The following is a 27,467-nucleotide window of genomic DNA, read 5'->3' as shown; positions in this document are numbered from 1 at the left end:
CCTCCCCGGATTAATTTTTTTTAAACACGGCACGCTCCTCCCAAGAGGAACCTCACCTTTGAAAAAAGAGAGGCCGAAGGTTAGGTTGAACTAGGCAAGGTTACTCTGCGTGTGGCTTATCGCCCGCGTAAAGGACCGAACTACACGCCCAGCGCAACGAGGGCTGCGCCCGGCAGACTCCGCAGTACTGTAACGGGAGAGCGTGGCGCCCCGCCCCTCTCCGAAGCCCCGCCCCCTCCCCTCCCGGCCAATCACGTTGCAAAAGGGCACGTTGCCCTCAGTTGAAGCCAGAAGCGAACGTCAGGTCGGGGTGGCGAAGGAAGCGTGGGGATTTTGCTGAGGGGAGACGGTCGGGCGGGATGGAGTTGGGGGAGGCGGTTGGCGGGGAAAGGTAAGGAGGATCTTGCTCTGCTTCCTTCCGGGGAGCGATGTGGCTTTCCTGGCAGAGAAGGCTGTTGCCTGTAGGCAGTCGAAGGGTCTTCAAGCTCTTCTGCAGGTGGGTGGCTCTAAATGCGGGGTTCCGCCTCTGGGGAGGCACGTGGGTGCGGCGTGGGTGTGGGGTTCCCTGCGGACCGGGCTGTTCGTTCTGCCGACTTTACCGCCGCCTCCTCCTCTTCCCCCCCTCCAGAAGGCTCACTCCGTTGTAACAGCTGCCTGGAAGGCAGGAGTTCAACAGGGAAAGTCGCCTCTGCACGTTGTAAGAGCTTCACGAGCATATTTCACTAGCTTTGTCGGCCGGCTTTCTAGTTTTTAAAGATTCAGGAGCTCCATGGAGTGGACTGGGCAACCCTCATTTGTACAGAGTTGATGAGTGCCCATAATACAGTATGTAGTCTAGACCAGTGTTTCTCACCCTTGGTGACTTGAAGATGTGTGGACTTCAACTCCCAGAATTCCCCAGCCAGCCATGCTGGCTGGGGAATTCTGGGAGTTGAAGTCCACACATCTTCAAGTCACCAAGGGTGAGAAACACTGGTCTAGACATACTTTCAGTCTAACTTCCCATGCAAGACAGCAGTGAGAATAAATGACATGTGCTTCTTTGGAAAGGTGGGGTCACAGTGTTACTGTCAGCCTTGCAAGGTAGTCCAGACAAGAAGCACACTCAGGACTACTAGCCCTCTCTTCATTGTAAGGTGACATTAACAGAATCTTGCACGTCTGAAAGTACATCTCTCCCCCCTCACCTTTACAGTCCAAGAAACTAGGGAGGGTCCCTTCTGAGAGGTTTGCCACACCCCGTTCCTTCTGTGGGTTCAGCTACCTCTTATCTGACCATTGCCTAGTCTGCGGCTCTTCCTCTTATCTCTCAAAATTATTCCCACATACCATTACAATTGCATATTTTATTTTATTTTCTCCTCTAAGAATCTGAGATTGGCCTCACTGACCCATTGTATTTATTTATCAAATTTGTATCTAGACTTTTGGTGATCACAAGTTGCAATAGTTGGGTATCCACCTCTCCCTACTTTATCTTCACAACAATCCTACAAGGTAGGAGGAAATTTGCTGTAAAGTTTGGGTTCCAGTAACTTGGACTCACATAACACTTCTGATCAAGTGTGTGATCACTTTATCACAGCGCTTTTGAATGAGATAATTAGGGATGCTTGATAAAAAAAAAAAGGAATCCTAGAACATTTCTAAGAAATGCCTCCTTTTGGAAAATGTTAACCATATCATCTGCCATATATGCACCATCCAAAACTAATCCTTTCACCTGCCAAGTCTGTATTTACTTGTATGCAAATTCAACTGATTCATTTGTTAATTAGCTAAGACCTACATGATTGTTGAATCATGTGATTTCTTTAATGAGATGGAGGGAGGGAGTGCTCCTTTCAACATTTTTCTCATTAAACTTAAATGTGCCAGATCTGTGTTGCTACCATTAGCGCCCTTTAGGTAGAAAAATGGAAACATCTCCCTTGATTTGAGCTTAACACTTAATGATTTAATGACAAGAAATGTCCAGGTAGTTTTCCTGCAAAATAAAAAGAAAAATCTCTTCAATTAAAGCAGTTCGACATTGGTGCCTTCTGGTGTTTCTTTTTTTCCTCAGTTTCCCAGTCTATCTTACAGACTTGAGATTTCCTTGTGGTCTCCCATCCAAGCACTAACCTGGTCTGAACTACTTTTTTGAATCTGGAAAGACTGGCTATCTTCTGCCATCTGTTTTGGATATAGCAATGGCATAAATAATAATAGAAATAATGTGCAACAGTGTGTCTTTGTGTATATGTATATGTGCATAATAGAAACTGTAACTATGTACTAGTTATTTTCGAATAGGGCAGCTTCCCTTCCAATGGAGAAAAATCCAACAGAAAAACAGTACTACCACATTTCTGTGTTTATGAGCTGCCCCAAGGCAGAAATGTGTAATCAAAAATGTGGATGTTTTGTGTGGGGTGATGCACGGGGTCAGGGCGACTGTAGGCCTATGAAAAAAAGTCAAGAGTTGGTTGAACTCTGGAATTGCAAAGTAAGTGTTAGCTTCCATTTCTTATTCTGGAAAGAAATAGAAAAGGCAGCTTTTGGCTGCTTTGTTCTGTTGGGTCACATTATTTATACAAGTAGTTGGTTTTAAATTCTGTTTGCTATAAGCAGTGTTGAGTCTATCTGCATGAACACCAAACGTGAGTTTTTGCTTGATTATTGCTTCTGTCTCATCAGCACATCCAATTTAGTGGACAGTGGTACAGTCTGTACAAACTTCCCAAAAGGCACCTGTTAAATTGAGTGCCATCAAGCTGGTGTCAACTCTTAGCAACCACATAGATCGATTTTCTCCATGACAATCTGTCCCCAACCTGGTCCTTCAGGCCTTAGTGCCCGCATCCAATCAGGCTGGGATACCCTGATATCTTCCTCTCTGTTTGTCAGGTTACATTGCCAGGCTGCAAAGAGGGACACCATCTTTGCGTTGTCTTCAGGCCAAGGAAAATGTGGAGTGGCTGTGATTCGAACCAGTGGGCCAGCTAGCTGTTCAGCCTTGCTCTCCCTAACAGGGACAAAGGAACCACCGCCTCCAAGAACTGCTACTTTACGTAGGATCTGTGATCCCAGCTCTTCTGAAACCCTCGACCGGGGCCTTGTGCTATGGTTCCCAGGTTAGAATTTTAAAGTACCCAAGCCTATGTGTATTGATCGTTGTCCAACATTAAATCTTTATCAAGTTTCTTATACATAGTTCTCTGTTTGTCGAGTTGGCAACGTCCCACTCGATTGAATAGGATTTATTTATGTAAAAAAATTGCAACTGTTTTTTTCCAAATTACAGGGCCAGAGTCCAAATGTGAAAGCATTTGAATAGAATGCTTATTGGTGGGATCAGAGAAAGAAGAAAAGGCTGGTTACAGTGGGATTTTTTTTAAAAAATTGATTCTATATATCAGTTATACAGCTGATCAGTCATAGAGTTCCAGCTACCCATTTCTAGAATTGTGTTATTTTTATTTGTTTTACACATTTATAAACACTATAGTTAATCCACATTTACCTAGTGCAGATAGCAATAATTCAACAATAAAATCAACTAGCAACTATGAATGCTGGCTGGGGAATTCTGGGAGTTGAAGGCCACACATCTTAAATTTGCTAAGGTTGAGAAACACTGCTCTAGATCCTCTCTCTCAAACAGCTGAAGAATGGCATTACAGCATATTATCCTAAAAGCCCTTCTCTGTTTTGGGACTTCTACTTGTGTAAGATACAGCACAGGTTATGCTAAAAGAGAGATTTGCTGGCCTCCTTAAATCAGTCTTCTGAGCAGAGCTGGCCTGTTTATATCCAATGGAGGTTAGGAAGAAGGAGAAAATCTTAAGGATGCTAATTTCACCATCTGGGACTGCTTTCATATAGATTGGAATCCTTCCTCCAATGTTAGAGGGGCTGGACCCAAAGGGAAATATGGTCATCTCAGTAACTGAATATCAACATCTGTATATTAATGTCCACTTTCCCTACACCACCTCAAAATGCAAGGCAGCATTTTTTTTATATAGCTGCTCTTGGGGTTTTTTTCCTTTTTATTATGTTATCAATCTTGCTACAGTGTATTGTTTCAACACAGTGATGTTTATACAACATTAATGGAAGATTATTGACATTCTATTATTTAGGTAAGTTAGAGTGTTGAAAATGGAGAAAAAAATTATTCTATCAATATTAATTACAATTTTGGATGTCAATATTACAAGCATAACATTATTGAGTATAACATTGAAAAAGGAACCACTGCAAATTGCAATCAAAGTATTTGTTGTATAATAAAGGTTTCGATCTTAAGCTGATTACTTAGTATTAAAATATCCATTGTATTGTTACATATATACATACATACTTATATTTACATGTTAACAAAAGGGAAAATAGATAAACAAAGCAAATTTATACACAAGCCAGCATTTGTGACCCAACAGAAGTCTGGAATGCAGTTCTTAAAGATTTGATTTGAACATGCTCCAGAGAAAAGCCCCCCTCCCCCCAGCACCCTAAGCATTGTGGAGTCCTTGGGGTTCTCTGAGCTTGGTTCTTTTCTTGCAAATGTTTCATTACCCGTCTAGGTAACATCTTCAGTGTTAAAATGGGATGGGGTTTGCTCTCTATTTATGTGCTGTGGCCTGCCTTGCCAGTGCTGGTGCCAAAGGAGCAAAACAAAACCCCCATCCTTACCAGCACTGGCAAGGGAGACCACAGCACATAAACAGAGAGCAAACCCCATCCCATTTTAGCACTGAAGATGTTACCTAGCCGGGTAATGAAACGTTTGCAAGAAAAGAACCAAGCTCAGAGAACCCCAAGGACTCCACAATTGTGAGAGCTGAGCTACACATATTCACCTCTATTGGTACCCTAAGCATTGTTGCCAGCATCTTTACTTCTCATATTTTCAGTAGAGCAGGAACCTCACCTAGATCACATAAAATTTAAAATAATAGAGGTACTCCCCTGGACGCTTTAAGAAAATAGAAGATAACTTCCTACTGCCAGAGGCATGAAAACACCACCTCCAAATATTTTGAAACATCTCACCTGTTCAACTGGATGCCCATCTGGGTGCCGGGCATGACACTTACAGTAAATCTCCCAGCAAAGATTGTAATTTTAGTCTTTTGATAATTTATTCCCAGTTTCTCCTAGCAGAACTGTATTAGGGTCTTCAGAGCTATTTTGAGTCCTAGAGGGAACCTAGATAATACAGCTGCGTTATGGTAGGAGAAATTAATTCCCCTCTGTTGATTTGTTTATTTGCATATACCACCCATTCTTGAAGGCTCTGGATGGGTATCAGAATGATAGTCTATATTATATAGGTATCAAAGTAGATAGGTAGTAATTAAAAAATAGAGCTAACTTTGCTTAACTCCATTTCAACTGATACAGCTGATGTTGAAAGCTGCTGGAAATCACATTTAATTTTCAGTCACCTGTCTTCATGAGTTCACGCTAAGAGTTACAGGCATTCTTCTATTGAGACTTCCAGCTTTCCCACAGCTTTCTGAGATCAGTATAATCAAATACCAATTTAAAATAATAAAGGCTGCATACAGAGAGAGGGTGGAACAATCCACTATCTACCAACAATTGACTGTATCTCTGTCAAGTATTAGAGCATTAGTTGTTGGTCTGTAGTAGAATAATCCTCTTGGAAACCAGCTTGTTCCTCCACCAGGAGGCTCTCCTGTTCCAATCAATCTCATACACACACACATGCCATCGCATTTGCAGTTAATTAAGCAAACTGATAAGTCTGTAATTTGCTGATCATCCCTCCTTTTGTAAAGATGGGAATTATCATTGCAAGCCCCCAGTCGCTAGGCATATAGGCATATTTATCTATAAATATAAACAGTGAAGCCAAAATCAGTGCCCACCAAGCTGAATTACTTTTAATTAACTCAGGAATTGAATCATTGTGGAGCCTTCCCTGGTCTTAAATGTGCAGTTAAGTCCTTCTGTAGCCAAGACCAGCAGCCAAACTGGTAGGTCCTCTATAAATGTGGTTTTGGGTCCAAAAATTCATCTTTCTACAATTCTTTAAAATGCTTCAGGTGGAATAGCACCATTTACATGGAATGTATTTATTTATATTTCAAATTTGTCACTGCCCATCTCACTGCAGAGCAACTCTGGGTGGTTCAGGTAAAATAGTGCCATTTTTAGGGTGACTTATGTGGTATGCTAGAAAGAAATTTACTTTCTGTTTCTGTTTGTACCAAACAATTCCCAAAATCCTTCATAGCAGCACATTTCTTATATTTAAAAAGTTGTTTATAGAGCTGCATCTCCTGTGAAAGATCCTGCAGTAGTGTTATGTTCTCATTAGCTTTGTGGACCTTGTTATTTCCAATAAGCACTTTTTTGTTTGCTGTTTATGCTCAGCTGTGTTCCTCTGGGGTAGTCATTTTTGTAATTCTTGCACAAAGTTGTTATAGGGGTCAAACATTCAGATTGGGTCTTGTTAGCTATGAAGAAAGAAGGCACATTCTGGAATCACTCTGAAGAAAGTTGGTTGTTATTGCTGAGTTCAACTGAAGCAGTTAATGCATCATGATCTTCCTTGAGGGAAAATGTGTGAGAGATAAAGACCTTCTACATGAGGCTGCCACACAAAAGATGTCAAATTTAATTAGGCTGGAAGGAGGTCATTTCTCAGACTACACAACCTCCAAACAATTTACAGATTCCAGCAGTGGAGAATCTATGTAGCTCAGGGTTGAACTGTTGAGTTCTTGGTGTTCTTCGAGCTTGGTTGATTTTCTGCAGACAATTCATTACCAGGCTAGATAACATTATCAGAGCATGGGAGAGTAATGACATTACCCAGCCTACTAATGAAACAACTGAAGAAAACCAATCAAGCTCAGAGAACACCAAGAACCCAACAATTTACAAAATGGAGCAAATTACCTGCCATAATAAAGGAATTAATAGCATTCCTTTTAGTCCTTACCCAGTCAATAAATTCTGCTGGGTGATCATTTTCAGTGGTGTCCTTTGGAATGTCCACAGTGAGATGGGCAGTGACAAATTTGAAATATAAATAAATAAAAATGTATAGGTTTTGTTTATTTATTTGTATTATTCTTGATATTTCTGTGCCACTCCCCTCCAAATGGCTCTGAGCAACGCACAGCAAAAATAAGGATGAAAACAATGGGCAAACAGAAAACCATCATGGCACAATCCAACGGGCAGATCGCAAACTTAACATCTCTCTAATGCTTTCTGCCAGAGCCATGTTGTCACTTCTCTGTGGAAGCTCTGTAAGGAAGGGGTGGTCCATATATGTAGCGAGTTATTCCACAAGAGGAATGCCACCATTGGAAAAAAACACTGCAGATGGAACTCCTTGGGGACAGGACCGTCAGCGGGGCTTCTCTTCCAGATCTCACAGGATGGGGAAATTCATTTTGGAGCAGATGACCTTGAGCGTAAGCAGATCCTAAGTCATTTGGACTTTACAAGTAAGAACCAGTGTCTTAAATTGCACTTGGAAACTGACTAGCAGCTAGTACAGTTCCTGGAGTAGAGGTGTTACATTAGTAAATCTAGAAACATTCATCACTACGTAGGCCACTGCAAGCTTCCAGATTGTCTTTAAGGGCAACTGCATGTAGAACTAATTGCTATGGTCCAATTAAAGCAGTGTTTCTCAACCATGGCAACTTTAAGCTGTGTGGACTTCAACTCCCAGAATTCCCCAGCCAGCACGCTGGCTGGGGAATTCTGGGAGTTGAAGTCCACACAGCTTAAAGTTGCCATGGTTGAGAAACACTGAATTAAGGTATTGGCCATCTGTCAGGCCTTTGAGGTAGGTAAGGTCAAGAAACAGACAGGGATTCCAATAATGCTATTGTTAGGTATATTAACAGAAACTTGAACATCTTTCCAAAATGTTCGCTGGTGCATTTTTAAGGACAACAAAATCAAGGTGGAGCTGTTCTAAACTTCTTTCTCATGCTTTCTACTTTCTTGAGACTGAGCAACCACTTAACCTCTTCCGCTTCTTTCTCAAGGCAAAACCTAAATTCCTCTACGTCATCTGAGCCAAACAAAATCCCACAGTTTGACTTCTTATCCTTCCGGTGCCAGATTGAGGGAAGAACGTCTGTTTCAGAATTGGATGGGCAGCCCTGATATCTAACATATAACGTGACATCATCTGTCCCTAATTTAGCATTAAAATCACCTGCCATCAATATATATGCATCTGGGAGAGCAGAAGGAAAGATTTTAAAAATAGGCTTCCAATTCAGACCAGTTTCTTGATCTACAGTCAGGTCCAGTAATATTGGGACATCGACACAATTCTAACATCTTTGGCTCTATACACCACCACAATGGATTTGGAATGAAACAAACACAATGTGCTTTAACTGCAGACTGTCAGCTTTAATTTGAGGGTATGTACATCCAACTCAGGTGAACAGTGTAGGAATTACAACAGTTTGCATATGTGCCTCCCACTTGTTAAGGGACCAAAAGTAATGGGACAGAATAATAATCATAAATCAAACTTTCCCTTTTTAATACTTGGTTGCACATCCATTGCAGTCAATCACAGCCTGAAGCCTGGAACGCATAGACATCACCAGACGCTGGGTTTCATCCCTGGTGATGCTCTGCCAGGCCTCTACTGCAACTGTCTTCAGTTCCTGCTTGTTCTTGGGGCATTTTCCCTTCAGTTTTGTCTTCAGCAAGTGAAATGTGTGCTCAATGGGATTCAGGTCAGGTGATTGACTTGGCCATTGCATAACATTCCACTTCTGTCCCTTCAAAAACTCTTTGGTTGCTTTTGCAGTATGCTTTGGGTCATTGTCCATCTGTACTGTGAAGCGCCGTCCAATGAGTTCTGCAGCATTTGGCTGAATGTGAGCAGATAATATTGCCCGAAACACTGCAGAATTCATCCTGCTGCTTTTGTCAGCAGTCACATCATCAATAAATACAAGAGAACCAGTTCCATTGGCAGCCATACATGCCCACGCCATGACACTACCACCACCATGCTTCACTGATGAGGTGGTATGCTTAGGATCATGAGCAGTTCCTTTCCTTCTCCATACTCTTCTCTTCCCATCACTCTGATACAAGTTGCTCTTGGTCTCATCTGTCCATAGGATGTTGTTCCAGAACTGTGAAGGCTTTTTTAGATGTCGTTTGGCAACCTCTAATCTGGCCTTCCTGTTTTTGAGGCTCACCAATGGTTTACATCTTGTGGTGAACCCTCTGTATTCACTCTGGTGACTTCTTCTTTTGATTGTTGACTTTGATACACATACACCTACCTCCTGGAGAGTGTTCTTGATCTGGCCAACTGTTGTGAAGGGTGTTTTCTTCACCAGGGAACGAATTCTTCGGTCATCCACCACAGTTGTTTTCCGTTGTCTCCCGGGTCTTTTGGTGTTGCTGAGCTCACCGGTGCGTTCCTTCTTTTTGAGAATGTTCCAAACAGTTGTTTTGGCCATGCCTACTGTTCTTGCTATCTCTCTGATGGGTTTGTTTTGTTTCTTCAGCCTAATGATGGCTTGCTTCACTGATAGTGACAGCTCTTTGGATCTCATCTTGAGAGTTGACAGCAACAGATTCCATATGCAAATAGCACACTTGAAATGAACTCTGGGCCTTTTATCTGCACATTGTAATTGGGGTACTGAGGGGATATCACACACCTGGCCATGGAACAGCTGAGAAGCCAATTGTCCCATTACTTTTGGTCCCTTCACAAGTGGGAGGCACATATGCAAACTGTTGTAATTCCTACACCATTCACCTGAGTTGGATGTACATACCCTCAAATTACAGCTGACAGTCTGCAGTTAACGCACATTGTGTTTGTTTCATTCCAAATCCATTGTAGTGGTGTATAGAGCCAAAGATGTTAGAATTGTGTCGATGTCCCAATATTTCTGGACCTGACTGTATGAAGACTGCCTCAAGAGGGATAGATCGATATTAATTACCAACAGGATACTGTATCTAAAATGGATTGCCACATTCAAGATGTTTTGTTTAAATGAGGATTATCTTACATCATACCCAAAGTAGTGGAATCCAGAACCCCAAGCCCTTTCTTCCCCTAGCTCTGCTTCCAGTGAGTACAAGGTATAACCCTTGACTGATAGCTCATGGTATACCAGGTTTGATGGACTTCATATTTACCACCCAGAGTCCCTTCCTTGTGAGATGGATGGTGACCGAATTTGAAAAATAAATAAATATTTAGAAATGAGGTTCAAAAAAAGAACCGTCCTTGCAGCTACAGAGCCAACCTATAACATTCCTTCTAACTCAGTAAGGAGACTTTACGCTGATCTTCTAAACTTCAGTCTGTGGTTTTGTTAGAAGAAGATCAAGAGAAGGTTGTCTGTGGGGCATCCTGAGAAGGAGTACGTTAAGTAAGAAGCGTATCTAAGTTGATGTGACTTGTTTTTAAATACTGATGGAGCTAGCAACACTAACCTTCCAAATGGCTCCATCAGATCTGCAGCAAATAAATATGGCATCTGTGACTCTTATGACAAGGTGCCTTCATCAACTTCTTATGTGCATTTTTTTTGTTGGGCCATAAGTTGTACAGCTTTTCATTCTTCTACCATCCATTGAGGCCTCCAACATCTTGCTGTTTCTGCTATCATCTGTTGTAGCTTGACCATGCTGGCTAGATGACCAGACTAGCTGACTGATTTTCCAACTGTTTTTCAATCATATCCTCCAAAAATCTTGTTATGAGTTACCACACCCTTTCATTTAATTATAGTGTCATTATTTGTAGCCATACATGGACATCAGTTGATTGTGCTGTCATATTTCTAAGCGCTGGGGGCCAGTCCACCCTGGGATAAGACTGTGTGGTCATTAATTGCTACTCTGCTTCTTTTACCATATTCCACTGCCCATTTTCTGTTCTGCCACAATCTTTGATTAGCATGTTAATCCTCTGAAAGCAGTCTTTGAGATTGATCTGAAGACTGGGCAAATTCATACTCCAAAATAGGATCCAAAAACAAGCAGGAAACGAAATCTCTTCCCTTCCAGGAAAGGCATTCCTGAAAAAGAAAACACTAATGGAAAAATAGTTTAAGTTGGTAAAACTGTTTAAAGAAATTATAAAGAGAGACATTTTTCTCCTCTTACAATACTAGAAGTCAGTGTTTTCTGATCAAATTATTTGGAGTTGGATTCAGGATGGGTGAAATTATTTCTTTACCTAATGTGGTTAAATCATTGCCAGAGGATATGTTGTTGGTCACTGGCTGAAAAAGTCCCATCATCCACCTGAATTTATCTTACCGTCTTGGTGACTAAGTCAGGATAGGTTAAAGGACCCTGAATTTCAAGGGTGATCTATTCTTGAATTCCAATCACTGAGGTGCTTGTCAAGTTTTTGGAAGTATTTCTTGAGCCACCAGAAAAACTCTTGATTGGATGAAGCAGAATCCTCCTTCTGAGGAATTGAGTGGACCTTGTAATTTATTGCTCCCTCTTTGGAGGGAGGGAGAATTAATTCCAAACTTTGTTATTTTTCTACAGGGCCAGGTAGTTTCACAGGTGAGGACAGTGCCGAGTTCCATGTGCATGGTGGCCCAGCTGTGGTGAACGGCGTCTTGAATGCTTTGGGTGGGTCTTTCAATATTTTGGCTAGCTTCTGAACAACCGGAATTCTTCTTTCCCACAGCCATTTTTTAGTGGTGTAAGGGAAGGGTACCTCTTAACTGGGGGAGCAGTAAAGAATCCCAGTGTGAAAGTCTCTTCCTGGTTTCAGGTGCACTTCCTCAGCTGCGCTTTGCTGAACCTGGAGAATTCACCAAACGGGCCTTCCAGAATGGCAAGCTAGACCTCACGGCAGCTGAAGGCTTAGGAGACCTAATTCACGCTGAGACGGAAGGCCAGCGCCGGCAGGCCTTACGTCAGATGGATGGGGAATTGGGTCAGCTCTATCAGCGCTGGAGCGACACCCTCACAAAGGCAAGGAGCAGGCTGGATTGGGGTGTGTTTAGAAGTCTTAGAAACTGGCATTTCTCAATTTGCTTTATGGCTCTACAAACCGTATACAGCATTTGAATGAAGGAAGAGAAGAGGGGGTTGCATGCAGGGTGACAGTCAGGAAATAAAAAGGACATTAAGACCCCTCCCAACCCATCTTCTGCTTCCAGCAGGAGCTAAACCAGATGCTTCCATGAAGCTCACAAGCAAGACCAGGGGACCATAACTTGTTTGATATTTAGAAGCTAGCTGCTTCTGAACCTTAAGATGAAATATGTATAAGTCTTATCCAGTAGCCCTTGACAGTTTGAGTACCCCTCCCCCCAAGAATTTGACTAATTTCCTTTTAGAGAAGAAGGGTTTCTTCCCATAGATACTTGCCTCAGCTTTTCAGTCATGCTCAGAGGCCCTCCTTCTGGTGTCCCTACCAAGTGAGGCGGGGTTGGTGGTTACAATGGAAGGAGTCTTCCTAGCTGTGAGGCCCTAGTCCCCATGTATAGTTAAATGTCTTGTGCAAACTCTACCAGCTGTGAGTAAACAAGCTGCTTCAACACAATGCATGCACCTAGTTACTCAGTTCACACAAACATCTACCTCATAGAATTGTCAGCCTTTCCCATTTTTTTTTAATATTCTAAAATGCCCTTTTGGTGTATTTCAACATCTGAACTTGTCCAGATGTTAACATTTGCAGAACAGGCCCTTTTTTTTTAATCTGGCAAGCATGAGAAGGTCTCCTCCTCCTTCATCCCCAACTATGAATGCATTCCCTTAGAAATTGCATTTGGTTCTCACTCTCTCTGCCTTTAAAAGGACAGCCAAAAAACATTTATTTTCTCAGGCTTTTAACTGTTGGCAAGGTGTGCATTTATTTTAATTTCTTTTTTGATGCTTATTTTGTATTCTCTGTTGTAATTATTGTTAGTATTTAAGAAGACAGGAGGGGGATAAATCAATAACTGGCATTGCCCAAGCCTGTCTGAGATACCACATTTCCAAAAACCTTGCTCAGAAATGGAACGGAAATCACTGCACAATAGTTCTCCAGAAGCAGCGGGTCCAAACTTGATCATTTTGGCATGGATTTTGCCTTTTCCTTTTAAGAGTCATAGGCATGAGCTCTCCAAATGATGTATGAGTTGCTCCAAACGTCCATACAACAAGGAGCTAAGCATAGCCAGAGGAAGCAATGATCCAGCATAAAATGCTGGCTCTTAAGCTTTCAGGCCACTCATCGACATTCTCAGATTGTGCGAAGTCGCCCAGACACATTGAGCAGATGCTGCTGTGGTTTGATCAAAACCACACCATCCACATTTTATGGATGCCAACACTTGTATCGGTGAAACAGCAATACAAATTGGTCAGAATGGCCCTTGGAGAGATACGTCAGCTGTAAATGTCACCCTACCTTGTCTCAGCCCTTCTACATCTTTGCAAGGGATGGGATGTGGCTCTGGGGCAACCAGACAAGCTACAGAAGTTTTGGAAGTGTTTCTCAGAACCTTTCCAAAAAATGTTGGCAAATACTATTTTTAACGTGTCTGAATTATGAATACATGGAGAATAATCATATTAATTTAAATCAAGTGTAATTTTTGTTCTGTCCCTGCCAACTTTTTCAGAACAGTCTCCAAGTGCAGAAGCTCCTCTTGGCCCAAAAATGTGGTGCATATCTCTTTCACCCCCGTTACTTGGTACTTAGAGCAGTGTTTTTTTCAAACTTGGCAATTTTAAGATGTGTGGACTTGAACTTCCAGAATTCCCCAGCCACCATTGGGGAATTCTGGGAGTTGAAGTCCACACATCTTAAAGTTGCCAAGTTTGAAAAACACTGTTTGAGAGCAACCTGATAATTTTTTATCCTGAAGAACGGGGTATCCATTTCAGTAAATGAAGAAATGCTTAAATATTTGGAGGGAGGCTAAAAAAAGGCATTAAGTGGAGGCAGGAAAGCCTAAAGTGTGAATGCATATAGGAAGGAAAGGGAACACCATTCTTTCATGTCTGAATTTTGCTTAATAATAAATACTATGTATGCCTTCATTTTATTATCTGGAACATTGCAAATTTATTATTGTCAAATTTGTAAAACCATCTGGCTGTATAACTCTGGGAAGCGTCCAGCAGTAAAAAGAATTGAAAATGTTATAATCACCCCCACAAAAAAAGATGAATGTCCAGGGAGATTAATAAAACATAGCCCTCAACCCCATATATTCCCAAAAAGGGGTCTGCCATACTCCATAATCCAAGGTTTAAGGAAGAGCCAAGCCTTTAAACTTTGCTTAAACAAGGTCTCTGTAGGGGACATTTGCATCTTGGTGGGGATGTTGTTCCAGAGGTAGGTGCTGTGACAGAAAAGGTCCGTTTCCTGAGTCCCATCAGATGGCAGATATTCCTTCTCTCTTCTCCATTCATGGAGAAATAGCTTTTGTGTTTTTAAATGTACAGATAGTCCTCATTTAACATCCACTCATTCAGCGACCATTTATGACAGCGCTGAACAAGGAGACTTACAACTGGTCCTTTTGGTTATAGCTGTCACAGCATCTCTACGGTCACGTCATCAGGATTTGGGGGCTTGGCAACCAGTCTGCAATTACGTGACGTCACACCTAATGACCGCCATGTTGCTTAATGACGGAGTTGCCAGTCCCAATTGCCATAGTTAAATAAGGACTGCCTGTACTTTTACTGTCAAATGGTTGAATATTGACTCTTTGTTTAGGCATTGTAGGAACAGACCTGTATGGGTCTGTGGGGGCGAAAAGTCAGGAAGACTCTGGAAGCAACTTTTCCAATTAGCCAATTTGAAAGGCATAAACTTTGGGGAGCTGCTGCTCCCTTCATCGGATGCATAGAATGACTAGACCAGTGTTTCTCAAATTGTAGATATGTGGACTTCAACTCCCAGAATTCCCCAGCATATTGGGGAATTCTGGGAGTTGAAGTTCACACATCTACAAGCTGCCAAGGTTGAGAAACACTGGACTAGACTGATGCAGGAGTTCACATCAGCTCACAAAACCTTATGCCTTTTAATAGAATTTGCCAGTTGGACAGGCGCTACCAGACTCATTTATTAGATTAGAATATTACTCATTTATATGGAACTACCATCAAATATTCAATAAATATTTAAATATCCTTTGTCTGCAGCCCTCTCCCCCTCCTCCTCTTTTCCCCTGAAGAAAAATAGCTCTCAGTCCTTTTCCTCTGCAGGCCCTGGCCCATCTGGAGGCTTACATCGACTTCAGCGAAGATGACAATATCGAGGACAACGTCCTTGCTCAAGGCGAGTCTTGCTTCTGCTCAGGAGGGTGGTTAGGGTGTGGTCACAAAAGGCAAGATGTCGGCCACGACAGCGCAATCGAAGCACTGTCGGTTTACGTGACAGACATTAAAAGCAGCCAGAGCTTCAGTCACACTGTTGTGGCCACCACCTTGACTTTTAACCACACCCTACAGACACCTGCGACTTGCGCACCCCTGCGTCTGTTCTCTTCTTTTTCTTTAGATGTTGCCGTTAGAAATTCACTGATGCCAAGGTGCCTTTTGGTGAACAAGCTCTTCAGAACAGTGGCAAGGAGGGGAAAATATTGGAGAGAAGCAGGTGGAAGAGGAAGGGGTGGCAAACTCATCTGCCATTTTGGGAAAAAGGTTCACAGCGGTCTTTTTTTTTCCTCCACAGTGGAAAACGCTGTCGAGGCATTGGAGACGGAGCTGAGGGAGCATTTGCAAGATGGCCGCCGTGGGGAGAGGCTGAGGGATGGGGTCCATGTGGTGATCGCAGGGCCTCCTAATGCCGGGAAGAGCAGCCTTCTCAACCAGTTGTGTGAGTTGCACTGGGGGCGTGTGGGAAAGTGGAACGGGTGTTGGTTGGTCAGAGAGTGGTCAAAGGATGAAGGCAGGAGTCCTTCAGTATTTTGCTGAAAGGTTGATAAGCCCCCTTTTAAGAGAAACCTTCCCCAGACCCTGAACGACAAAGCTAAGGCCATAAACACAAAGGAACAGTTATGGCATGAGCTCCCTGAAGGCCGTGAATATGTTTTAATTTTTATTTTGCCTTTATTTCATTAAGTGGAACAAACTGAAACAATAGCAAAAAAGAAACAAAATAAAGGCATATCATGCATGTATATATGCTATATATATGTGTAAGTATGTGTGTGTGTAGGTAATCCTTGGTTAATGGCTGTAATTGGGACCAGCAACTCCATTGCTAAGTGACGCAGTCATAAAGTGCAATGTCACGTGACTGCGCTGACCTACAACAGCAGTTGTGGCAGTTCCAACTGCAGTCGTTAAGCAAATCCTGCGCATTCATTAAGCACAACATACGTGATCACCATTGGTGACCACCTGCCGAGTTCCCCACTGACTTTGCTTGTCAGAAGTCAGCAGTGAAGGTTGCAAATGGCGACCACATGACTGTGGGAGACTGCGACAGTCATAATTGTGATCTGGTTGCCAAGCACCCGAATCGCAATCACATGACCCCGGGGATGCTATGATGGCTGCAACTTCGAGGATTGGTAGTAAGTCTCCTCGTTCAGCACTGTCATAACTTCAAATGGTCACTGAACGAGTGGTTGTTAACTGAGGACTACCTGTGTGTGTGTATATATTCAATGAGGAAGCTGGCAGTGAAGGTTGCAAGTCACTGGATAAGTCTCACCCACCCGCGCACCCTTTCCCAGCCCTTCTGTGCTCACGGCAGGCACTTGTACACCCCTGCATACCCTCCCTGACCCTTGTTGCACCTCCCTCACACACCCCCTCTCATCCCAGTGAACCCTCCCCGAGCCTGGCCACACCTCCCTTGCGCACCTCCTCCCACCCTCCCCCATCCAGCAGCAGCCACTTATCTGCCTGCTGGACTGCTTGCAAGCCACCTGGGACTTGCAACTTCCTGCCAGCTTCCCACTGACTTAGTTGTGGGAAGCCAACAGGAAGTTGCCTCACCTAATGACTGTGGGATTCAGTTAATGACAGTAACTGGGACTTCAGTGATTGCCATCGCTAAGCAATGCAATTGCACTTTTCAGTCGCATCACTTAGTGACAGAAATTCCAGTCCCAATTACCATTATAAGCAGAGGACTATCTGTACATACACATACATACTTATATACTTTTAAGTTTCAATAGAGGGTGACCATATTTTATTATAATTGTTTTTAGATAATCTTTGTCTGTAAGCAACTTGTTCATAAGTTGCAAATAGCACCCAGTCTATTGAATAACTGGGGCCGTAAGTTCATCTTCCCAGTGTTAAAGAACATGGCTGTTAGCTGTAAGAAGGACATGAAGAATCCCTTTCCACTATCCAACTGTTGATTTGCATATAGTAATTATGTAATCCAAAAGAATATGGAGAACCTGATTCAGACCAAAATAAGTAATGATTTCTTCCCAGAATATCATGATTTTAGGCCATTGCAAAAACATATGTTTGTATGAAGCATTATTTTCATTGCAAGTCCAACAACATAACGATTTACTCATTCCTCTTCTGTATAAATGTGATGGAGTCCAATAAGTCCAAAATATTTTTGTTGATAAGCCATAGACTAAGATCTGTGGAAATTTTGGTACAGATATTAAGATAGTCTCTTATGGTTTAGACAAAATGGAGAACTCCCACTCATTATCTGATTCATTCTTTAAAATGTGCTTATCAAATTGATTTTTTAACAAGTATTTATAAAGACTAATTGTGGGATTTTTAGTCTCATAAGATTTGGTAATTACTTTGAATGATCTCTGAAACTGAAAATGCATTGGTCCAAATCAAAAATAAATGTTGTGGTTGTAAATATTGCCAGTCAATGACATAAAGAAAATTATATTTGTTCTTTAATATGAAATAATAAAAACGTATCAATATCATGGTCTAAAGTAAAAATCCCAGCATCTATCTAAATTTTCCTTATAATAGTTTTTAAAATCAACTTTAATGTCTGGATTACCCCATAATATCAATTTAGCATGGAAAAAAGGATCAAAATGCAATTTTCCAGAAATAGCATACTACAATAGCAAAGCATGTAAACGATTCCTCAGGAAAAAAATATTGTTAGAATATTAACAATACTACAATTTGTTCTGAGAGAATTCAAGGAAATAAAACAATAACAAGGAAATCCATTTAAAAACACTACTGTCCTCCGAGTAACAAAGAAGAGCAATCCTAAGACTGCTTCAGTTATACAAAACTACTAAAAAGGAATAAGAAATTGTAAGCAAAAAAAAAAAAAAGGCATGAGATAAGAAAAAGAAAAGGAAATCTAACTAAATGTATTTTACACTGATACCATTCACAGTATTTCTCATCCTTTTCTATCTTTACAACCATTCTTGCTTCCACAACAGGCACATTCTACTTAACACACTGACATTTATTCTTTGAGCGATTCATCTCTTTCTTTGACAACTGTTTCCGAACACAGGTCTACTGGTCTTCTGAAAGCCCAAGTGACAGAGAGAATGGTAAACCTGTCTATCAGTCTTCTACAACACCAATAAACCTCTGTCAAAAAGTAGTCTGGCCAGCAGGTTGGTGGAATGGAAGAGAGAGGTCAGGTTAAACTCTTGGTGGTTCTCCAGCCCAGAGAATTCTGGGAGTTGAAGTCCACATATTTTAAAGTTATAAAGGTTTAAAAACACTGCTTTAGTCTGCCAACCTGTCAGCTGGGCTATTGTTTAGATGTAGGTGAAAAGTGAGCAGCTTTACCGTTCTTCCAGTCTTGGCCTGGAAGGAGAAACTAGCAGGACTCTCAGCAGTTTCACACTTAAATGTCCCAAATCAGTAAAAGTTGCAAGGGAATGAATGAATGAATGAATGAATGAATGTGTGTATAAATATAAAATTTGTCACCGCCCATCTTGTTAAAAAACAACTCTGGGTGGTTTACAAAGCAGTTAAAATCAATTAAAAATATAATATAATATAATATAATATAATATAATATAATATAATATAATATAATATAATATAATATAATATAATATAAATACAATATATGATGGTAGCAAGTGGCCACAGCACCCAAACCTATCCCATGGGGTGTGCTACAAAGGTAAATACAATGAATTGTTAAAAAACTATAGACGAGTAAAGGCTGTCAGATAGGAAAGGTATTTTTTAGAAATTGAAATCCTCTCTGTTGCACATCAGAGGAAGATCCATTTGGACAGAATCTCAGAAGTCAACATGGCTAGGATATGAGAATAGTTACCAAACCACGAGCAAACCAAGAATATGCCAAGCAAATGTATATTCACCCAAAGCATGCTAAGATCTTCGCCCTTTTGTCATTTTAATTAGCTTTGTGTTATTCCATGAATAGTCAAGGAGAGTTCACTTTTAATCGTTTAAATTATTTTAAGGAGGGTGGTTTCCAGACACTGGAAACGTCTTCTGATGTCTTTCAAAAGAATTCCTGTCTTTCAGCTTTAAGGGAGACTATAGTCATATTGTCCTTTTCTATATTGTGGCAACCATTTATGGTCCAGGAAACTCTTAATGGCTTGAGGTTCCTGATACAAGGATACTCCCACACAGTTTTTTTCCCCCCTATGTTGTTTTAAATTTTAAAAAAAACCTAAAAGGAAATGAGTATGCTGCAAAAGAAATCATTTTTACTTCCAAGAATTACATATAAGGTCTCTGCAGGGGGATTGGGAATTTATAGTTTACACTCACGGCTTGGATTAGTTTATGTAGCTTGACCAATTCAGCTAAAACTTAGCAGCCTCAGACAACATGCTAAGCTTAGGTGAATGCATTATACCTTATATACCATTATACCATCCTTAGAGGTATACTCTGCTTTTCTTTAGGAGTTTTTCTAAGAAGGTACATAGCACTCCTTCCTCTGATTTTTCTTACTGCAACCTTAGGACAGAGGTTGGGCTAAGAGAGAGTGACTGGCATACAGTCACCCAATAAGCTTCCATGGATAAGGTTGCATTGGATCTGGGTCTCCCTGGACCTGGTTCCACACCATCCCTACCATATCACTGGATCTCTAAACAGAATCTTGTTAATCTTGTTTTGGGGTGTTGGCTTAGCCTGTTTTGAGTATCCAGACAATTGGTTAGATCAGTGTTTCTCAGCCTTGACAACTTTAATATGTGTGGACTTCAACTCCCAGAATTCCCCAGCCAGCATTTTGAACATGGTGATGGCCAGATGTTCTGTCTGGACCACATTTATCATGGCTCCCAATTGATGGATTTTTCTTCTGCATCCTTACTAGGAAAGCAAGCACCAATCACTTTTCTTTTGTGGGTTAGTGTTTGAGGTCATGTAATTTTTACTGTTAGCCCATAATATGCTGGGGAATTGTGGGAGTTGAAGTCCACCCATCTTAAAGTTGCCAAGGTTGAGAAACACTGGGTTAGATTATGGTTCATTGTACTGCATGAACCCAGCAAGTGGGTAAATTCAGTAACCAAGCCAAGCATATCATGTGAATGTAGCCACTGTCTCTCTTCCCCTTCTTGACTGATTCAGTCTTCCCCCTCTAGGTCAAAAGCCAACTGCTATAGTCTCTCCAGTGGCAGGGACCACTCGAGATGTGGTAGAGACTGCCTTGAACATTGGTGGCTTCCCTGTGGTGCTAAGTGACACAGCAGGCCTGCGACAGACCACCGACGTGGTTGAGATGGAAGGAGTGAGCCGGGCTCGGCAGAGGTGAAAGGAATTGTGGAAGGGGAGGATCAGAAAGGGAAGGGACTATGCATTGGGAGCAGTATTTGGACCCTACACTTGCCATCTGTCGCCACCCAGCAAATATTGCAATACAGGACATGAAGATGTAAGAAGGGAACCCAGCATCCAGTTTCCAGTAGTGGTTGGCTAGGTGGCTGTAAGAAGTAAAAGTCTGCCAGGCAAAGATAAACTGGCTCAACAGATTTCACTGAGTAGTTATGGTTAATTGTGGTTGTCTAAGGGTCTTCCCCTCTGCTGAGGAACAGTGCTACCTGTCCATCCTTGAGTCAACAAAAATTTTTACTGGCATGAAATTGGCCGTCTTTCTCGTCAATCCCTTTCCTGATTTGATTGCCTCCATCCCCATCCAGTCCCAGTGCAGTCTTTCTCAACCTTGGCCACTTTAAGATGGGTGGACTTCAACTCCCAGAATTCCCCAGCATATTGGGCTCACAGTAAAAATTACATGACCTCAAACACTACCCACAAAAGAAAAGTGATTGGTGCTTGCTTTCCTAATAAGGACGCAGAAGAAAAATCCATCAGTTGGGAGCCACAATAAATGTGGTCCAGACAGAACATCTGGCCATCACTGTGTTCAAAACAGAGGAAGGGATGGAAATTCAGAAATGGATTTCTTAAGCTGGCTTCCTTTCCACTCCATGTGTGTGGGTGTAGTAGTTAAGGCTGCAATGCGAAAAAGGCCTTAGCTTCATTATGAGATGCATCCTTCCAGTGGGGACATCTCTTACAATAAACCCTAAGATGGCTCTCAGAACTGAAGCTTATAATCAGGAAGCTTGCAAAGATTCTTGGTGCTTAGGAGAGAATTAAAGCCTTTTTTTTTTTTTTTATTTACTTGTAGGGTGCATGATGCTGACCTTGTTCTGGTCATTCTGGATGGGAAAGTAGCAGCTCAGCAGCCTGACCACCTAGCTCTCTCCGTGGCAGATGTTCGGTCTCCCAACGAGCCCAATGGGACACAGCCCTACCTTCTGGTTCTGAACAAAATAGACCTACTTGGAGAAGAGGACCAAGCGGATCTCCTGATGACCTGTGACAGACTAGGTGTAGGCCCTGCCTGCTTGTTATCCTGCAAAACTGGAGATGGGATTGTGGTCTTCCTGAATGCATTGCAGGAACAGCTGGCTCACATGTGAGAACAGGAGAAGAGAAGGCAATGGGGAGAATTGAGGGTGGACGTATATATTGTAAGGAATGTGTATTTAAAACTCTGTGGCTTGAATTACTTATGCAATATGGATTTTTCTGTGATGTTTTTAGAAAAAAAATTGCAGTTCTCAGGGAGAGGAAATCTTGCCATCAGGAGAAAAAATTCATTTTTTCCTATGCCATGAAAATTCTCTCATAGGGATAAATTATGCCGTGTAAAAGGATGTTTTCCTTATGTTTAATAGTTATCCTTCCCACCTACTCCATCTCATGTATCAGAGCACTGAGAGATAGGAACTGGAGCCTATTCCCAAGAGCCCTATTTAGCTTCTCACTCTGCCTTTGCAAAATTTTCTTTTCTTAGTGCAAAATTACAGTATACAGTATTCTGGACAAAAATGAGTCCCAAGCTGAGTATCTCCATTAATAAATGGAGTTGGTTCCTAAAAGTGTTCTGTTACATCCACATGGCTTCCTTGCCCTAGGACAATGATGCCTTACTAATTCTCTCCAGAGGATACATACTCAGGTCAGCAGCCCAAAAACAGCTTTAGATCTTCTGCTTTGGAGGTGGTGTTTTCCTTCTTATCCCAGCTCAAGACATTCCATCCAGACAATCCATGGTCATTGAAGGAGGCAGCTTGAAATGACCCAATTGTGGGAGGCAGGGTAATCTGCTCAGCCCCATTTGGTCTCTGGGTCTGCTGGGGAACCACTCCCATCCATCCATTCCTTGGGTTTGGAGCATGTTCTGCAATGCTGATTGGGTTGCAAAGGAGGTTAGAACCCTAACTTTGGCATCCACTTTCTTCATTTCTAAATGGATTTGTCCATTTAAGAGTATGAAGGCTTGAAACTGAGTAGCTTGCTCCTGGATTAACAAATGTGATTGAAAGAAGTCATATTTCTTGTACTTCTGCATCAGGGAGTTCCCTTGCCAGTGGTTGCTGCTCCTATGGAAGCCCCGAGTCCTCGCTTTCTCTCCTTGAGTAATGTGCTTAGGTACTTCACAACTTCCATACTGATGCCCAAGCACAGCCCAATTCTTCAGCCAAAGTTACCCATTGGCTGAGTACTCAAATCCAGATGACCACAAGTTGGCAACCATGAGATACAACAGATTCTTTACTTATTGCTGGCATCTAGTGGTCAGATGGTTGACCCATAATTATAAGGGGGGGAAATTAATGATATGACTGGAAAGAAAAAAGAAAAAAAATGCATTGTGCAGAGTATCCAGAGTATCATGCCCACCAGTTGGAAGAGACTTTTTACATGGAGGATGATGTTGGGTGGAGCTGAAATATCTGATGAGGGGACTGCCAATCATGGTCCTTAGAATGTGGTGCATTAAAGTTGTACAGAGAACAGCACAGTGTGGACTTGTTCTGGGTGCATGGTAAGGGTGCCCTGTGGGGGCAGCAGAATAAAGGGCAGCATGATTTCCTGCCAGCTGCAGAATGGTAGAAGAGTACATCAAAGAAGTTGTGTGGACGTGGCCTTAGATAATCTCTTTAAGGAGTTGGGGATAGGACCTTGGACCTTAGGCATACATACATATTGAGGCATTCTTCTGTGTATCTCGGCTATAGATGCTCAGATGTTGCACATTTCCTTTTAATACAAGTAACACCCCAGCACAATTCCATGCCTGCCAATCAATCTTCTACTTAAGAACTGCAAATCTCATCCTCTCGCCCTGCAGGTGTGGTGACCCCCGGACTGGTTCCCCCAGTCCAACAAAAGCACGTCACCAGCTCAGCTTGCAGAAATGCCTGGAAGCCCTGCGATGCTTTGCTCAGTACCAGCCTACGGATCTTGTGTTGGCTGCTGAGCAGCTGCGACAGGCACGGCGACAGCTAGGACGGCTGACGGGCCAAGTGGGGACCGAAGAGCTCTTGGCAATCATCTTCAAGGACTTTTGTATCGGCAAGTGAAGGAGAACTGCAAACTACGAACTAGTCAGCACAGGGTGCCCCCCAGAAGCTGAAGGTGGTTCTGCAGTGAAAGTATTGGTGGGACAGGCTGCCCGCAAGCTTTATTTAGGGTGGTGTTTTTCAAACTTGGCGACTTTAAGATGTGTGGACTTCAACTCCCAGAATTCCCCAGCCAAGTCTGAAAAACACTGACAGGGTTAGAAGTTGCACTGGTGACGAGGAAAGGGTTTTTGCAGAAGGATAGAAGAAGTGCTGAAGTGGCCTCTCCAAATGACATATCGGTCTCTCCCACTGAGCAGGTGGCTAAATGGTTCCTGCCAACTTTACAGTCTAAGGTCTTCTGGAATAAAGTTTTCAACAATCATCTGAAGCTTGAAGAACTGAATTCTGTTTACAGAAGAAATGGTTATAAAAGGGATCAGGCAAATTAATGGAAATGGTTAGGTTTGTTAGTCGTTGTTCTTGTGGTAGCAAAAAAAGGAACCTCACGTTCAGCCGTTTTCTACCGGTGAGTGTCAAATGCTGGGGATGAAGGAAAGGTTACTGTCTTTGGATCCTGCATATGAACATAGGTGGGTGGGCATCTAGGTAACTATTAGAGGAAGCAGGATGCTAGACTAGAAAGATCCTTCTTCTGATCCAGAAACGCTCTTCTTACTGACTGCTTCCCACATCTTAATATGGCTTATAACCACCCAGCCACTGTGGCTTTTAAAACACTTGCTAGCACAATCTATGAAGCCAGACAATTGTGTTTTATTCAGCAACCTTAGCAGAGATGCCCTTCTGTGAAGCTCCAAGGTGGGCTTGCAACAGGCTTTTCAGCAAGGCCTGGGTAGAGCTTTGCTTCCTCTGTTCTCTTTCATTCTCCAAATTGGGAATCCCACCCGATTGGTTTGGGAAAAAAAAGGATGTGGCCCCCAAACCCTCCCCAGTCTGTCTCTCCTTCCTGGCAGACCTTTCTGCATCAAGGCTTCTCAAGACTCACTGGGAAAACAGCCACATTTCCTGCTGCTGGACGCTGAGCGGAAAATCAATTCAGGAAGCGCCTGGCTGGAGTTTCCCTTCTCAGGCGGCTCTAGGCCCATCTGTAATCATAAAGACAACTGGGAAGCAGATATTTCCTGGGGAGCGATCTGTGTGTCCCTCCAGCCTTGGCAGGGGCGGAGTTGTGTCTGCTACAACAGCCTTCCCTAACCCGGCGCCTTCCAAATGTGCTAAGAATCTGCCAGGTGGGCTGCGTACTTTGCGAGTTGTGGTCTCAGCACATCTGTCCTTGACCAGGTTAGGGAGCCTACAGCAGAACAACAGGATTTGCTTCTAGGATCTTTTTAAAAGAAGATCCTTAGTGCTGGCGGTATCCCTGATTAGTCTGAATGGGGTGGGATCCTGTTTCATAGTCATAATTGCTATAAATGATTCTGGAGTAACTGGCGTGTCAGCCAGAGGAAAGGATTTAGAAAGCTGGTTAGGAATTGTTGAGACTTGTAGCTGGCTAAGAGAGTTGATTGTTCATAGCCGGGTCTGTCTTGCTTCAATAGCTGAAATTTGATCCAAAGAGATACTCCAGGGATTTTCCTTTCTGTGCTATGGACCCCTTTGAGAATCGGGTGAAACCTATGCACCCTTTCTCAGCTGAATTTCAGGTAGAGGGTAGTGAAAATAAACTTGTTATTTTTTCCCATCCAAGTTCACAGAGCCCCTGAAATCTATGCATGTGGTAAAATAATAATTTGTGTAACTCCCTTCCCGTGTTATTGCTGGCAGTGGAAGCCGCCACGCCAGTGTGCCATTTTTCCAGCAGCTATCGAAAGCCATAAATCTACGCTGCATTCCCCTTCCTGTTGCCTGTATGTAGCCCTGGGGCATCCATGGGTAGGATCAAAAAAGTTAAGATGGCAGCCCACCCATATGATCAAAGCTTTCACGGTGGGCTTTGATTGCATGGTTGTGGCTGCCATCTTGACTTTTTGACCCCCCTCCCTGTAGACACTTCTAGTGCAGCCACTTCTCCCAGGAGTTCTTGTTCTGCAGATGCTGTGCTCCCATCCAACTTTCTCTGGACACTTAAGAGCTATAGAGGTGTTGATTTCAGACCTTGGCTGCATTTACTCAACATGGAAAGCCATCATGTAGGTGGCTTGCCTATTGGCCTAGCGCGCTGGGTGATTCCAGCTTCCCCCCCCCCCATTCATTTCCCACCCTGAATAAAATCTCCAAGGTAAATAGCAACCAGATGGCCCCTCCCTTCCCCTTCTTTCCCAGGCTGCCTCCTCGCCTTGCAGATGTGATGAACAAGTCCTGGGTACCTCATAGTTTGATGGTACCTTAATCTGCAAATGGACTTTCTATATTAGTGTAACACTATACACACTTACACACACACACACACACACATATATATAATTATATATAAAATAAAAATTACACACACACACATATATACATATATATATATATATATGTGTGTGTGTGTGAAATATATGGGTGTGTATATACGTGTGTGTATATATGTATGTGTGATGGAATGGACTTAGGAAGGCCATGCTCAGGGAGATAAGTGTGTTCTTAGCCCCCAACAGGAGCGTGGGAAGTTCAAGAAGATGAGGCTGGCACCTCCCTAAGGAATTCACAGTGTTGTGGCTGGCTGGCTTGGGAACTTGGATTCAGTCTGGTGAGATTCTGTCTTGAGGTGGAAGCTAATAAACGCAACAGAACTGTATTTGCATTGTCTCTTGGAGTTCTTTGGGCTGAACCTGACATCAATCTCACCAGATTGAACCCTAGTTCCCAAGCCAGCCAGCCACAACACCGTGAATTCCTTAGGGAGGTGCCAGCCTCATCTTCTTGAACTTCCCACACTCCTGTTGGGGGCTAAGAACATGCTTATTTCCCTGAGCATGGCCTTCATAAGTCCATTCCATCACAGTGTGTGTGTATATATATATACATTATCAAAAGCTCAAGGCCCCATCCCGCTCCAACATTCAACAGCGAGGCTCAACTTATTCCAAAGTGATGAATAAAATCTGGGTACCTCACAGTTTGATGGTACCTTATTCTGCAAACAGACTTTCTATTGTAAGGTTTTCTAGCCCAGAATCTATAAATCCAAATGAGACTCTAGACCGAGGTTTTTCCAAAGAAAGTTCAGCTTTTATTTTGGCCCAGAGAAAAGCAGGGTGGACCACTGTCCGTCCGACTGGCAGCAAGGAGACAGAACAGCCACACCTTAAAACAGTTTACAACAGCTTTTATACCTTTTCTGTCATCAGAAAGCATAATAAAGATGAGTTTTTATAGCCAATCAAAGAAACTTGAACAAAATACATTATTCTCCGCCCTTGTTTGTTTATATTAATTCCAGAATATATTATTCCCCTACCCTTATATTAATTCAAATGAGTTCCCTCCCATGAAAGCCCCTAACTCTTATTCCTTATAAGTCCCTGTAGACCCCTGTTCTGGGTCATTCTTCCCTTTTTCAGGCTAAGGTCTAGCTGTGGGAGGCACTTTCTTATTTTCCCCTTTTCAGAACCTTTGATATGAGCAAGCAAGACATTTGGGGCTTTTAGCTTAACCACATTTCCCCCCGTTTCCTTTTATAACCTATTACCATCAGCCTAATCTCTACATGCT

General features: G+C 42.5%; 1 protein-coding gene across 1 annotated transcript; it reads left to right on the top strand.

Annotated features, from left to right (window-relative positions):
* Window positions 1-303: 303 nt before the first annotated feature.
* On the top strand, window positions 304-25,730 carry GTPBP3 (GTP binding protein 3, mitochondrial). Its single transcript, XM_015889188.3, has 9 exons — window positions 304-496; window positions 2,890-3,116; window positions 11,545-11,631; window positions 11,777-11,979; window positions 15,223-15,295; window positions 15,692-15,835; window positions 20,535-20,700; window positions 21,584-21,874; window positions 23,597-25,730. The coding sequence occupies exons 1-9, from the start codon at window positions 429-431 to the stop codon at window positions 23,826-23,828; spliced, it is 1,491 nt and encodes a 496-aa protein (XP_015744674.1). The 5' UTR covers window positions 304-428; the 3' UTR covers window positions 23,829-25,730.
* Window positions 25,731-27,467: the final 1,737 nt, after the last annotated feature.

The sequence above is a fragment of the Python bivittatus genome, unplaced genomic scaffold (assembly GCF_059951505.1).
Source record: "Python bivittatus isolate LINGU-HERP-01145 unplaced genomic scaffold, Pbiv_v1 ctg000580_np1212, whole genome shotgun sequence".
NCBI classification, from domain to species: domain Eukaryota; kingdom Metazoa; phylum Chordata; class Lepidosauria; order Squamata; family Pythonidae; genus Python; species Python bivittatus.
The sequence above is the reverse complement of the archived record's forward strand: the minus strand, read 5'-3'. Positions and strand labels throughout refer to the sequence as shown.

Bases quoted from the DNA above. Each gene is read 5' to 3' on its own strand.
- GTPBP3 (XM_015889188.3), top strand. From the start codon at position 429: ATGTGGCTTTCCTGGCAGAGAAGGCTGTTGCCTGTAGGCAGTCGAAGG. The intron at 3,117-11,544 runs GTTAGAATTTTA...ATTTTTCTACAG, and splicing joins CCTTGTGCTATGGTTCCCAG to GGCCAGGTAGTTTCACAGGT. The intron at 20,701-21,583 runs GTGAAAGGAATT...ATTTACTTGTAG, and splicing joins GTGAGCCGGGCTCGGCAGAG to GGTGCATGATGCTGACCTTG.